This window comes from Thalassophryne amazonica, chromosome 18 (genome assembly GCF_902500255.1).
Source record: "Thalassophryne amazonica chromosome 18, fThaAma1.1, whole genome shotgun sequence".
In the NCBI taxonomy this organism is placed as follows: Eukaryota; Metazoa; Chordata; class Actinopteri; order Batrachoidiformes; family Batrachoididae; genus Thalassophryne; species Thalassophryne amazonica.
The window spans coordinates 26,119,447-26,134,407 of NC_047120.1; the positions used below are offsets into that span (position 1 = coordinate 26,119,447).

General features: G+C 38.8%; 1 protein-coding gene and 1 long non-coding RNA gene across 2 annotated transcripts; both read left to right on the top strand.

Moving 5' to 3' along the window:
* Positions 1–6: 6 nt before the first annotated feature.
* anapc16 (anaphase promoting complex subunit 16) lies at positions 7–10,087 on the top strand. Its single transcript, XM_034193685.1, has 4 exons — positions 7–154; positions 2,304–2,457; positions 9,528–9,602; positions 9,688–10,087. Exons 2-4 carry the CDS (start codon positions 2,316–2,318, stop codon positions 9,795–9,797), a joined length of 327 nt encoding a protein of 108 aa, XP_034049576.1. The 5' UTR covers positions 7–154; positions 2,304–2,315; the 3' UTR covers positions 9,798–10,087.
* Positions 6,447–7,113, top strand: LOC117530763. The gene is made up of 2 exons (XR_004566445.1): positions 6,447–6,741; positions 6,919–7,113. It is a non-coding gene; the product is annotated as an uncharacterized LOC117530763 (long non-coding RNA).
* Positions 10,088–14,961: the final 4,874 nt, after the last annotated feature.

Sequence of the window (14,961 nt, forward strand, 5' to 3'; positions counted from 1 at the left end):
ATGTAACACCACGAGCGCAGCCCGTCCCTATTCTTGTTAAATCTGCGGTATGTTCGCCGTCGCTATGGGCGGAAAATGCTGTCCATGTCGTAAAACAGTGGTATCGTAGCTAAGTAAATAACTGCGCAGATTTATAACCACTGGTACGTCCAAAGTAAGTTATTTGGTTCCTAACGAGGATGTTTATTGCCACATTATGAGCACGAACAGTAATGGTGGTGTAGATTGCCTGCAGACTAAACGGATAGTTGTCTTGTTTGCATAATAGTTAGCTTGCTAAAGCTAAGCGGCTACTTTAGCTAACTCCTGTGTTGAATAAAACTACACAAATTTAGTCACACATACTTTACACAGTATATTTTGGCAGCGCAATAATCAGAGTTGTCAGATGTCAGGAGAAAAATAGGCAATTGTGTTCGTGAAAACCAACAAAAAGTGGCAAAAGTATATAAATCCATAAAAACAACCAGAGCAAATGTAGGTTCAGTAAAACACCCATTGTTATGTAAACAACCTAACATCTTGGTTCATGCACAACCCTAACCCTAGGTTCTGATCTTGAAATTTGTCAGTTGCCTCTTGTTCAGCTTTGATGCCAAAGTTATTTTTCCAGTATTTCCATTTTAGCATAGACAGTGCGACAAATACGGCTACAAACTTAAATTTTGCATAACCAGGAAGAAAACTGTGGTTTAAGCTTTTGATCCTTTGGTTCAAAGATGACCACTCAACATAATGGTTACATGCACTATGTGAACACTGTGCATATGAGCAGGAAATAGTTTGGTGATATAACTGGGTGGGACCCTTTTTGTTTCTGGACCTATGTCCCCAAGGAAAAATTGTAGACATAAACAAAAAGAATCACATAAGAAAAATTGTTGCTCCTCCTCTGGCTTTTATGAAGGCTTGAAAAGCAGCATTCTCCATCAGCCTTATTCCAGTTTCTTTAAGTAGCAGTTGACAGCAGTTGCTTTGCAGGATAGGACCTGCTCTACCTTGAATGTAGAACCAGGTTTGATATGCGCACAACAAGCACACTGGTAGGAGCACATAGCCAAATTTATTATTATTATTATTTAAGAACAAGTTTAACCTACAGAAAATGTGAAAGTCACTGTAGAGACAATTTTTTTCAGAGCTTAATAAATGGAGAAAAAAGACATGAAAATGAAAACAGTGTAGAAACCTGCATATTTCCTTTTTTATTTTTTTTTGGGGGGGGGGGCAATGGCTATGAATCTGGCCTGTTCATTCTGTCACTGAGTTTTCTTATTCAGAGCTATTTGTCATAATAAACTAATCTCATCAGAACTGTACTAAACTGTGTTATCTTTCAGTGATATACTCCAGTATTGTCACATGAGTCTGAGCACTCTTTCTCAAAACAAAAGTACCAATAAGAATTTAAAATACTGGACTAATAAGCAGTATAATGCATAATGCAACAACATTCCTTTTATTTGAAAGAAACAAGCTTTTGCATTAATTTTATTTTGGAAAGACTTTATATTGGACTGTAAATTTCCTTAAGGGGATAAATAAAGTAGAAATTATTATTATTATTAAGACAGATGTCCAGTTAATGATGTGCTATTTTTGTTGTTGTTGTTGTTGTTGTTGGAAATTAATGTCCAGCAGTGTAGACTTTGTCATTTTGAGCAGTGTGGCAGCCAAGTGGTTAGTACGCTTATTTCTGGAGCAGGAGGTTCCCTTTTCAGGACCACCTCTGCTCATTCTCCATCTAATGTTGTGTTGCATCTGCTGTAAAACACATACCAAATCTGCATGCAGATCAACTGTGGCAAACCGAAGGGAGAAGTTGAAAGATATTACTAATGAATACTGTCTTTGTAATGAAGACGATTGAATATTGCAATACAAATAAGTTTTTAAGTTTTAATTTGTGTAAATTTGTTGCTATATTAATTGAGCAGTAATATATAAATAAAATATATTAATAATTGGTAGATTAATTGAAAAAATGAGCGACTCATTAATCGATTAAAAAATCATCATTAGGTTTTGGCCCTAGGTTCATTTGAGACCTCTGACACACATAATGAAATGATATCTGGGAACACACAGGCAACATTTTCATATCACATGACATTTTTAGCTGCAATGACAGACTAAAATTAGTTCAGTGTTGTGCATGATTGGCTGTAGATGGGGCCCCTACAGATTAACAGCTTTTATAAGCAATTATACAAAATACAAGCCGAAAATAAATTGTAATCATAAGTATATATGGGAACCCTGGTAGTGGGTTTTTTATTCCTTTGTGATTTTTGTTTTTAAAGTTTACTAAGGCAATGGCAGCATCTTCCTCTTCCTCGTCTGCGGGAGGCGTGAGCGGCAGCTCGGTAACTGGCTCTGGATTCAGTGCGTCAGAGCTCATCCCTCCCAGGAAAGTTCTCTACACATATCCTAAGGGTGCTGGTGAAATGATGGAAGGTAAGAGGATGGAAAAATACATTCCTACAGCTTCTGGCTTGCTCAGTTTTGAAATTTTCAAGATAAACTGTGTACATGTAATGGTAAAAACTGCAGACAGTCTTAGGGTCCTAGGCAATATTGCAACCGTGAGATAGGCAACAGCAGCTGGATCGTGCTCTGGCAGATGGCCAAAGAGGTGCAGAGAGCATGTCCCCATGGAAAAACCTTGGACAGAATGGAAGAGAGTAAAGTTAATTGTGAGAAGGCATTACCATTTTAACATTGACTTCTCATCACCAAGAAAGTCCTATAAGCAACTAACTGTAAAGTTAGTTTGATTACTGGTATGCAGAATAATTCCGCATTTGTATTACAGACTAAGAGATGAGGCTCTACAATTAATTATAAAGTGGACAGAACACATCTTTCATCTGAATTTAAACAAATCAGTGGAATCGGACTGTCTTATCTCAGTGGGCAGACTATTCCACAGTAAAGGAGTTATGATAAGACTAATTCCTGTGGCCCACTGACTTCTTGTTCCCTTTCGAATGCAAAGTAATCCTGCATTCTGGATAGAAAGTGAAATAGAAGGTACACAAGGTGCTACAAGATCTACCAGGTAAACTGTAGCTTGACTGACTGGAATTGTATATGACTGACTGGAATTATATATAACAGCAGAACCTTAAAGGAAAAGAAAACCCACTGATAAAATGCAGCTGGGAAGATAGACTGTGCTATAAACTAATGATTGATGCATATCAGTGAAAATAAGGAGCTCTTACAACTGAAATATCAGCCTCGAAAGTCTGCATTTAAGCAGAATTCGATGATTTCATGAATGCCGCCATTGACACAAATTTTAACCAATCGGGAAAAAAAAACCCGGATTGCTTGTGGCACTGCTGTGACATAATAGTACAAAAAGTTACAGATGGTGAACACGGGCTGATGTATAAGTCCTCTCTTCCTCACTCTCTCTCTCTCCCCTCTCTCTCTCTCTCTCTCTCTCTCTCTCTCTCTCTCTCTCTCTCTCTCTCTCTCTCTCTCTCTCCCTCTCTCTCTTTCCCGTTCAGCGGAGAGAAAGTGAATCTCTGTTCGGCTGTCCTCTTCAGCTGCACTCCGAGCTGCGGCTTCACAGCCTCGGGACATTCAAGTGGCTGATTTTCAGTAACAAGTCAGTTCGTTTTTCGGAAAATCCATGCTCTGTGGCACAGACCATTTGAACCCGAGAGCCGGGCAGAAATTTGCCATTACCGGTGGATTAAAGCTTGTCTCTGGTGCGGGCTCGCGGAAGAAACAGCTCGCCTTCAGCGCAGAAACTTCCCACTCCCCCTCCTCTCCTGCCATTCAGCAATAAACAGCAGGCAGCATGAGAGGTTTCACAGATGTGGTTTCTTTCCAGTATCTGTAAATCCCACAGGTTGGATCAGGAAATTCCGATCCGCGAATTACATCAGTATCGGAACCCGATACCAATCCGGGATCCGGGATGTTGATTGCCGCTTACTTGCTTTGCCCCTTCTATACTGAAGAGCGACACTGGTGGAGTTGTGAAAATGTGTGCCCATGTGACGTCACACATTGTTGTTATAGCAGCCGGCATGGCCGCATGCTGGTGGCTTTAGACCAGTCATATAAAAAAGCTCTTAGCTTTAACATAAATATTCATACATGCCTACAACTTTTCATATGCGCTCTCAATGTCATAATCTACGAATCAGTGAGTTTTCTTTTCCTTTAAAATTTGACATCACATGATCAGGAAGCAAATTTAGTGAGGATAAATTTTGGGTAAAGTGGTCACATTTTTTTTCTCTTGGTTAGAACTACAGGAGCAGCATTCTGAACCATATGAAAAAAAATTAATACTATTGTGCGGCAAGCCAGAAAAGACATTAAAATAATACATTCTGGATTTAACAAAGCCTGAATCGGTGTCTCTGAATCAACCAACAAGAAGAGAATATGCTGAATAAGATAAGCTCTGTGTTCAATAAGTTAAACTGGCATTCTTGGTAAGCTTTCTAATGTGCCAAACGACAATGAGGGATCAAAGATCACTCCAAGACTGTTAGTTTTATAACTGATGAATAATGCAAACATCCAGTGATAATGTTAACTGATCGTGGTCAAGTCCACAGAATATGTGTCATGGAACCAAAGGCCATCATTTCAGGATTCTCTGAATTTAGAAGTCAGAAATTACATGCCATGTAGTTTTTCACTGAATCCAGACAATCCTCTGAATTCCTTATATGAGAGAGATTATTTGCATTAATATCGATATCAAGCCGGGTGTCATCACATACTTCACTTTATCTGCCCAAGAGGTGCTGTAGAAAGCAACAATATCAAAAGACCTATAACAGAACCCTGAGGTACCCCATAATTTTTTGAAGGTGTGTTACTAACCAAGACACATCGCAGTATGTTAATAAATTTATCAACTAAGAAAGCACCTTGATCAGTAATGCTGAAATGTGTTTCCAGTACCTCAGACAATATGCAGTGCTGTACATTTTCAAAAGCTGCACCAAAGTCTAGCAGTGATAAATCCCAAGTGCCAGTGGCTTGGACAGATTATCAGAAAAGTAACCACAAGCTGTTTCAAAACTGCTTTTTAAAGTATTTTTTCAAAGAAAGGTCATTTTGGAACTGGTCCAGGATCATGGCTAAAGAGACAAGTTTTAATCACTGGAGTTTTAAATTGCAGAACAGCTTGCTCGCATTGCCGCATAACTCCAGGCAGATGTTTTCCTGGTATGTCAGATTACCTTTTATGAGTTCAGTTTCAAAAATGGAAGTGGAATTGCACACTGCCACCGAGCCTCTCTGAGTTGAGCAGGCTAGTACCTTCCCTGGAATGCTCTGCCAAAGCTTTGATAAACCTTAAATATGAAATTTAAATAAAAGTATGAAACATTATGAAGGTTCTTTAACAGTTCATTTGGACTTAATGCATCTCTGTGGTAAATATTTGGTAATCTGGAATCAAATATTAGGGATGTGAATCGTTCAACAACTCACGATTCAATTCGATTCCGATTCTTAGGGTGATGATTCGATCCAGAATCGATTTTCGATTCAAAGAGCTCTGGGAAATAGTTATATTACTTAAAAAATGTTTATGTTTAAGAAAATGCAGCTTTACAAGGTTAAACAAGTGATTCTAGATGTAAATTTACTTATCTGCTTTGCTCGTTCAGAGTTGGCTGGCAGTTTAGCGAAGCGCTGGTCAGTAGTCGGCAGAGACCGCTGCTCCCCTCTTTTAGCTCCGGGTGATGACGTAGCATGTGGGCTTGCAGATTTGAAGTGTTTCCGAAGTACATGACTTTCATTTGCAGATTTGCACACTGCATAAGCTCCTTCTTATGCAGCAAATAATAAAATCCAAAATGCGCCCAAACATTTGCCTTCAGCAAAGACGGTGCTGACTGAATTAGCTCTTCATATCCGCCATGCTAAGCTACAGCCCACTGACTCTGCAGCTCACGAGTGTTTGAAGCACGCCGGACCACGCCCCCCCCCCCCCCGCCTCTGCGGGGACGCTGTAGTACAGAAGCCGTTGCCTGACAAACAGTACACACAGCGAGTAAGCAAGAAATATTAAAAAATGCTTTTTAAAAAATCGATTCTTGGACATTTTGGATCGATTCAGAATCGTAATAAATAAGAATCACGATTCGGACGTGAATCGATTTTTTCCCGACGCCCCTATCAAATATATGGATTAATACAACACTCAATGGTTTTGTATTTGTCAGGTAGAGGCTGTGGTGTTGTGGAAAAGTGGCCAATCAGAACAGTAGTACAGTGATAGATTCCCAGTAAAGGGGTATGTCTGTTCAATAACTTACTTCTTGGAAGGGTGGCCCGGCGTAGCTTCGATTTTGTCTCTTCCTGGAAGCAGATCAGCAAATTGCAGCATCCTTCAAGATGGATAATTGGATCAATTTTTTTTTTTTTTTTTTTTTTTTTTATTGGATCAGGTTTATTGAGACATCAAGTCAGAGAAATGAGATTGAACAAGAGTGGAGGTAAAAATGTTTTGATTTTTTTTTGGGGGGGGGTTGGTTGGTTTTTACATTAAACCTAGAGCCATTTGCTTCAGAAAATGAAGCACTACTACAGTGATGTCTATTTGTACAGTGTGTGGACAGTTTGGGACGAGCTACCTTCTGGCTGGTTCCCTGATTTACTGTCAGAAATGGTCAAGTCACAGTTCCCGTGTGGCTAAGTTATTCATCTTCTTGGGAAGCCCATGAACTGTCAGGACGTCCCAGAGAGGGCAACCCAGTAAACACCACTCATCTTCAACCCGCTCATCCAAGGATCAGGGTCGCGGGTTGCTGGAGCCTATCCCAGCAGTCATGGGCCATGAGGGAGGGACGCCGGTCTGCCACAGGAATCAATCCCATGACCTTCTTGCTGTGGGGCAACAGTGTTAACCACTAATCCACCGTGGTGCCCCAGTCAAACAATTTGTGAAAATCAATATAGGCTACAAAGAAGCACTACAATTTGGTGCTTGCATTTCATGAGTACTCAGGGAGCTGGGGTACGTTCGGTCGATGGTTGACTTCTTTTCACAGGAGGTCCAGATTTTAAGCGTGAGTTGAATCAAAACATAGAGTGCATAAGATGTGAAAAAAAAAACGCGTGCTTTGAGATTTATTTATTTATTTTTTACACATTACAAACAGTAGGGCTGTAACTAACAATTATTGTCATATTAGATTAATTGGTGGGTTATTTTTGTTGATTAATCAATTGTCATAGTAGATAAATTGTTCAATTATTTTTCTCAATTAAAGAAATTGGTGAAAAATGTTGATCATTGTCTTCCAGACCTGAAAATGATTCCTTCAAATGTCTTGTTTTCTCCACAACCCAGAAATACTCAGTTTACTGTCAGATAGGAGGAAACTAGTAAAATAAACCAGAAAGTATTCATATTTAAGAAGCTCAAATCAGGGAATTTGGATTTTTTTTTTTTTTTTTAATGACTCAGAACTATTAATCGATTGAATCTGTTGTCTTATAGTTGATTAATAATGGATTCATCAATTAATCATAGTACCTGTAAGAAATACTAATCACACACTCCAACCTTTACAGAAAAAGAAGGCTCACTAACTACATAATGTGTCACAGAACAGCAATACAGTGCACAACGACACACTTCCAGTTAGCATCAGGCTGGAGAGTTTTTAACTTACTTTAAAACGTGCTGCAGGTGATGGCTCTCACTATTTCCATTCATTCAGGAGTTTTCTTGTAAGCTTCATCTCAAAAGCCAGCTGAAACAGCTGCACGCTACATGCTTGTGTCAGTGCACAGTCGTCACACGCAGCAGTGGATGCAACACATGTAAATATAACCCAAGTGTTGTCCCAAAGAGATACGAACAATAGAGTTATGTAGATTCTGACATTTTGTGAATGTGTTCTTGCAATCTGTTATTATTCTGTATTTTGTGTATGTAGTTATATCACTGCACACAATGAACATTGTCATGTGCTGGTTTGCTTTTTTATATATAGTAGCATTAGAAACTTTCCTCTATTGCATTTCCACATATAAACACACATAATATCATAGAAACACTGTATTTTCATGACATTTATGTGGTAGGATTTTTCCATTTTGTTATACGATGATAATTTTGATCCTAAAACACAGGTAAAACTAGTTTCTCACATTACTTTAGGAGATACAACCCTCCAAACATTACTTTGTATGTCTGTGTTCTGAAGCACATTCAAGGTCACCCACATCCAGAGTGTAGCAACCAAGCGGCAACACTCGAGCCTGTATTTTCAGGCTGGTTCCAAAACAGAGCACTTTTCCATAGGACTTCATGTTAAAATGCTCAGCTTTAGAGCAGAAATAAACATGTTTACAGCCTGGTACCAAAAAAAAAAAAAAAAAAAATCATTTTTATTCTCTATAGATAGTTTGCTCCTCCGTGACAACTGTACAGGGGATCTTTTTTTTTTTTTTTTTTTTTTACTAACTTCTTAGTTTAAGATGCTTTAAGCCATGAAGTTCGGTGTATTTGTGGGCGTGCTTACTTTGAGTGACAGCTGCTGAGTCCAGCCCAGCAACTCGTCCTGTAGCCTCCAACCAGAGCTCAGCATTGGCTGGCAGTGGAGCCGCTCGCTGTTGTGTCATTTCTCTGTGTATTTGTTGGCGTATTTTATTCCAAACACCTGGAATAATCTGTCTTGCTGTGCGGGTGAAACGTCCAAATGGATCATCTAACACGTCCCTTTTGCATATTATTCACACTGAGTGAAAGCCTCTTTTATTTAATATGTATGCTAACGTGTTAGCACTTTTAGCAGCTGTCGGTATGTCGCCTAATGTACGATTACTGTGGGAGATACGCGGCTCATAACATTTACTGCGCAGTCCCAAAAATTATGATTGAAGAAACACCTGAGCTGAGGTTAGTCTGTTAGCCGGTGCTACGGACTTGAAGAGAGGGGCGTGTTCGGGCTTGTTTCATCACACACAAAGCCACCCATGCTCCACCCCTTTATGCATAATGAATTAATCATGAATCAGTGTGGACATGGCTCTAAACATGGCAACGCCCAGACAAGGAGGTAATTTTGTCAGTTCCAGGCTTCCATAGAAAACCAATGGATGATGTCATATAGGCTTTGTCTAGTGTGTATGTATATATATATATATATATATATATACACACACACACACACACATTCTATGATAGTGACATATGTGGAGAGTTATTCTTTCTAAAGAATATCAGACTGAATACCTGTATTCCAAATATCATGTATTTTCAGTCATTGGTAACAGAGATATGACCTTCTGACTCAGTCATCACTCGTCATGTTTTCAGACAAAATATTAAATTGTTGACCCAGTTATGCTAAAAATTCCAGAATCACCACATCACTTCATACCATCAATATTTCATACTTTAATTTACCATCTGTTGACTTGCTGTTCTATTTTGTCTTCTTGTTTTTGTCTTTTGGATATTTAAACAATTTTAAAATATGTTGCTGAAAGCCCCCTTTTTGAAAACGTCTTCATATATTTCTTTCCAGATGGCTCTGACAGATTCTTATGCGAGTCCGTATTCAGTTTCCAAGTTGCGTCAACACTGAAACAGGTCAAAATCGGTGAGCATGTAACTGTGTATATGTAAAATATGGTTGTTTATTCATTTTTTAGTCTGGTAACTTGACTGAGTGTGAACTTTTCCAGATCAACAGGTATCACGAATGGAGAAACTTGCGAGTTTGGTGGAGGAGCTGGAAGCAGATGAGTGGCGGTACAAACCCATAGAACAGTTACTGGGATTTACACCATCTTAAGAATAAGAAATCCAGAGGTGCCTTTGGTTCGAGTGTCCGTCGGTGAAATGTATAAGAAGAAAAGAGTTTATTTCAGTTCATAGCTTATTCTGCATTCAGTGTGAAATACGATATGAACACAGTGAATGTGATTGTAATGTAATTGTAATGTTCTATCGGTTTCACAAACTAGTTTTCTTTTCTTTTGTTCAGCACATTTTTTTTTATGTTTGATTTTAAACATTATGCAAATAAAGCCTTGTCGCAAAATGTTACATGCTGTTAGGAAAATAAAATCAGTTTGTCCAACATACAACCCCTGGCAAAAATTATGGAATCACCGGCCTCGGAGGATGTTCATTCAGTTGTTTAATTTTGTAGAAAAAAAGCAGATCACAGACATGACACAAAACTAAAGTCATTTCAAATGGCAACTTTCTGGCTTATGAAACACTATAAGAAATCAGGAAAAAAAATTGTGGCAGTCGGTTACGGTTACTTTTTTGACCAAGCGAGGGAAAAAAAAAATATGGAATCACTCAATTCTGAGAAAAATTATGGAATCTTGAAAAACAAAAGAACGCTCCACACATCATTTTGTTGCACCAACTCTGCTTTTATAACAGCTTGCAGTCTCTGACGTATGGACTTAATGAGTGACAAACAGACTCTTCATCATCTGGCTCCAACTTTCTATGATTGTTGTGTCACATCAGCTTTGCAGGTTGGAGCCTTGTCATGGACCATTTTCTTCAACTTCCACCAAAGATTTCAATTGGTATTAAGATCGGACTATTTGCAGGCCATGACATTGACCATATGTGTCTTTTTGCAAGGATGTTTTCACAGTTTTTGCTCTATGGCAAGATGCATTATCATCTTGAAAAAATGATTCATCATCCCCAAACATCTTCAATTGATGGGATAAGAAAAGTGTCCAAAATATCAACGTAAACTTGTGCATTTATTGATGATGTATGACAGCCATCTCCCAGTGCCTTACCTGACATGCAGCCCCATATCATCAATGGACTGTGGAAATTTACATGTTCTCTTCAGGCAAGTCATCTTTATAAATCTCATTGGAACGGCACCAAACAAAAGTTCCAGCATCCTCACCTTGCCCAATGCAGATTTGAGATTCATCACTGAATATGACTTTCATCCAGTCCTCCACAGTCCACGATTGCTCTTCCTTAGCCCATTGTAACCTTGATTTTTTCTGTTTAGATGTTAATGATGGCTTTTGTTTAGCTTTTCTGTATGTAAATCCATTTCATCTTAGGCGGTTTCTTACAGTTTGGGTCACAGACATTGACTCCAGTTTCCTCCCATTCGTTCCTCATCTGTTTTGTTGTGCATTTTTGATTTTTGAGACATATTGCTTTAAGTTTTCTGTCTTGATGCTTTGATGTCTTCCTTGGTTCTACCAGTATGTTTGCCTTTAAACAACCTTCCCATGTTGTTTGTATTTGGTCCAGAGTTAGACACAGCTGACTGTGAACAACCAACATCTTTGCAACATGCGTGATGATTTACCCTCTTTTAAGAGTTTGATAATCCTCTCCTTTGTTTCAATTGACATCTCTCGTGTTGGAGCCATGATTCATGTCAGTCCACTTGGTGCAACAGCTCTCCAAGGTGTGATCACTCCTTTTTAGATGCAGACTAACGAGCAGAGCTGATCTGATGCAGGTGTTAGTTTTGGGGATGAAAATTTACAGGGTGATTCCATAATTTATTCCTCAGAATTGAGTGAGTCCATATTTTTTTTTCCCTCTGCTTGGTCTAAAAAAGTAACCGTTACTGACTGTCACAATTATTTTTCCTGATTTCTTATAGTGTTTCTTAAAGCCAGAAAGTTGCCATTTGAAATGACTTTAGTTTTGTGTCATGTCTGTGATCTGCTTTTTCTACAAAATTACACAACTGAATGAACATCCTCCGAGGCCGGTGATTCCATAATTATTGCCAGGGGTTGTATAATCTGAGATATAAAAATATCATACGTTACTGGCAATCATTTTCAAACCAGCAAACGTAATTAACCTGCTTTTTTGTTTGCACCTTTGACTTCAGTTCATTCTGGTTGACTATTAAAATTAACTTGCTGATTGTTGAGAACATTTTGGAATACGTAACCCATTACTGAGATCAATTTGACTGATCATTTTTTTTGTTTTAATACATCTTTTAACTGTTGCATGTTGTGGAACGTGCCAACTTTGTCTGATAAGTAGCGGTGCATTTTATTGAACTGTAGAGGTTTAACAAAAGGCTTTGAGTGTTTTAACTGAATCTTTGTTTTCTTCAGCTGAATGGGGAACCGTCTTATCAAACGTTTACTGTTACATCATGTCAAGCACATCATAAAACAGAATGTGTTTTATTGCACTTCACCCTGTGGTTCCTGTCACCAGTAAAAGACAAGAAACACACATTAATTAAAAAGCATGCTAGCTCATCGCCGAATCACGTTTAAGTGGACAGTTTAATGTATTCAACCCCATTTTCATAAAAATCAAAGGGATTTTTTTTTTATGTTTTAGTGACGTCCTCATGATATCACAGACCATGTAATGACAAATGATTAATTGATCGATATAAGCTCTGGATCACCTCTCTAGGCCTGTTGGATGTGGAGATATCATGGAAAATGTTTTGTTTGTTTTTTTTGTTTTTTTCTGACTATATAATTTTTTAACAGCCTTGACTTGGATCTTTGACTGATCTGCTCCCAAACTTAATCTTCTGGAGATACTTGCACAAGGAGTATTCCTACAATGTTTGCTAAAAATCTCATTACCTCTTTTGGAGGTAATATGGACAGAGTCATACATGTGCATTTACAACATCCTGCACAGCTGTTCAGGTAATTGTGTTTTTAATCAGTCAGGTTTTAAGTATCATTTTATTACTGAGTGATAAGCTTCTCTCTTGTCACATAAAACCATCATTTTCAGCCCTGATTACTTGGACCACCGCAAATGCATTATTATTTTTTTTTAGTTTTTTTTTTTAGTTTTGGCCAAAAATGACTGACATGTATACTTTTAATTATTACACCCCCCCCCCCCCCCCCCCACACACACACACACACACCCACACATTTTCCACAGTGATATTTTTAATTAGTTTTTTTGTCCAATAAGTGAGTTATTGCAAATTTGTATAACGTGCACTCCTAGTGCAGGTTCCTTTGGTTTCTCCTTTTTTTTTTTACTCTGTCACCACAGCAGATCCCAGATGGATGTGCGTGTTGTAAGGTGCACTTCTTTTTTTTTTTTTTTTTTTTTTTTTTTCAAATTTGACAACCTCAGAGAGCACAAAACCACACATTAACTCCTCCCCCCGTGTTGGCAATGAGGGTTGTGCACAGCTGTTGTCAAGTACCAGGCAGTACTTGTACAAAAACATCAAGTTCTTTTGTTTTGTTAAAGGAAACTTAGAAATTGATAATTCGTTAATTCATTTTTTTATATATATATATATGGTTTGATAAACAGCAGTTTATTTCAGAATACACATGCAGTAAGTTGTAGAAAGGCAGGTTCCTGCAGTAGGGATTTACTGAATAAAATGAAGTCTTGTGAGTGTTTCCATGTCTTGATGTGAGGTGTTGTTTTTATGGATGGCTTCATTGTAATCCTGCTGCCTGCCCGGTGCTTCTGAAGGTCGCTTGAAACCAAGCTTTGTGTAAAACAAAAGCGAGCCTATAAATAAAGTCCACGTTTGTCATCATGGTTCCTGTTTGTGTGATAACTGCCTCTACGTTTCTGCTGTTGTGGCATTGAGGAGAAGTGCTGTCCTTGATGTTTTGCTCAGTGAGTGAGGCGGGAACATGTACAGAATGTACCGTGCTGGTTTATGAATATCTGAGGGCTGGATCAGTGCAAAAGTTTATTTTGTACTCTGTCTTGAATATTGATTCGTACTTCATTTGATGGGTTGTGTGTTGTTTTTCACGGGTGGAGCTTCGTTACAAGCTACTGGAACCTCATGGTGCTGCCTCTGTTGTTATTATCTTTATTTCATAATCTGATGCTGTTTCCCAATGTACGCGCGGCTGTCTGAGTGCATGCTGTGCCTCTCACTTCCTGTGCAAGTTATGCTGCACGTAGCTCAGCACAGCCCGCTGTACAGTATATCTGATCTCTTAACTGATCTTATCTTGGAACAGCTTTACTGCCTTATTGGGCTCCAGCCTAGGACTGCCAGCAACCCTAAACAAAAGCTGTGTACTTCATTTAAACCCAGCTCATTCACTTCTTCCATTTGAAGTATTCGCCTCTAATGTCACTTTTCTGAAGATGCACAAGCTAAATTTTTATTTTGAAATGCAACTCAAACTTGGTTCAGTTTGCACTGATATTAATGTAAAATGGACTGAATTTTTGTTGACTTTTCCATCTGATGCAGATGTTCAAAGTGCTTTACAATGATGCTTCACACACACACTGATGTCAGTGTGTTGTCATGCAAGGCACTCTGCTGCACACCAAGAGGAACCTGAGGATAAAGCGCTTTGTCCAAGCAACTTTGTGATTTTCCTGTCTGACAGGGAATTGAACCAAGGATCTTTTGGTCGTAAGCCTCCTCAAATGATGGGAGGGAGATACCGACAAGGCAAAGGCTATATGCCCAACCGTTGGGCAGATAAGTCATACATTGAACATTACATGCACAACCGTTGGGCAGATAAATATAATGTCTTATCTTATTCGCCCAACCATGATCATGTATTTGACACATTTTGTGCATCTAAACTACGTTTTTTACACCACTTTTTATGGCTCTATTGTGGCGTATGTTTGACACATTTAACGGCGTTGTCTTTAAGTACTGCGAAAACACAGCAGTGGATCAAAACAGACAAACTTCATAAGCATTTTGAACGGAAGCCTGTTAACGATGACAAAACAGTTTTTGAACAAAATGCTGCGTGTTGGCTGTAAGATGGTGTTAGTTTGACACAGTTCCCTGGGTGTGATGAGCCAAACAGAATCACTTTAGATCACAGCCCCTCTGCGGGGTGTGAACCCTCCCGCAGCCGGTGAAAAAATATCTGCCTTTTTTCCCTCCCATGCTGAAACCAGAAGTGAGCTTACAAGCATGCTGATTGGTCGGTTGTGGTTGGGCGTATATGCTCGCATATTTACTTTATTATACAATAACATTTTCTCTA

Excerpts from the sequence above, each read along its gene's own strand:
- anapc16 (XM_034193685.1), top strand. The coding sequence starts at position 2,316 with ATGGCAGCATCTTCCTCTTCCTCGTCTGCGGGAGGCGTGAGCGGCAGC. Across the intron at positions 2,458-9,527 it reads TGCTGGTGAAATGATGGAAG|ATGGCTCTGACAGATTCTTA; the intron begins GTAAGAGGATGG and ends ATTTCTTTCCAG. Across the intron at positions 9,603-9,687 it reads ACTGAAACAGGTCAAAATCG|ATCAACAGGTATCACGAATG; the intron begins GTGAGCATGTAA and ends GAACTTTTCCAG.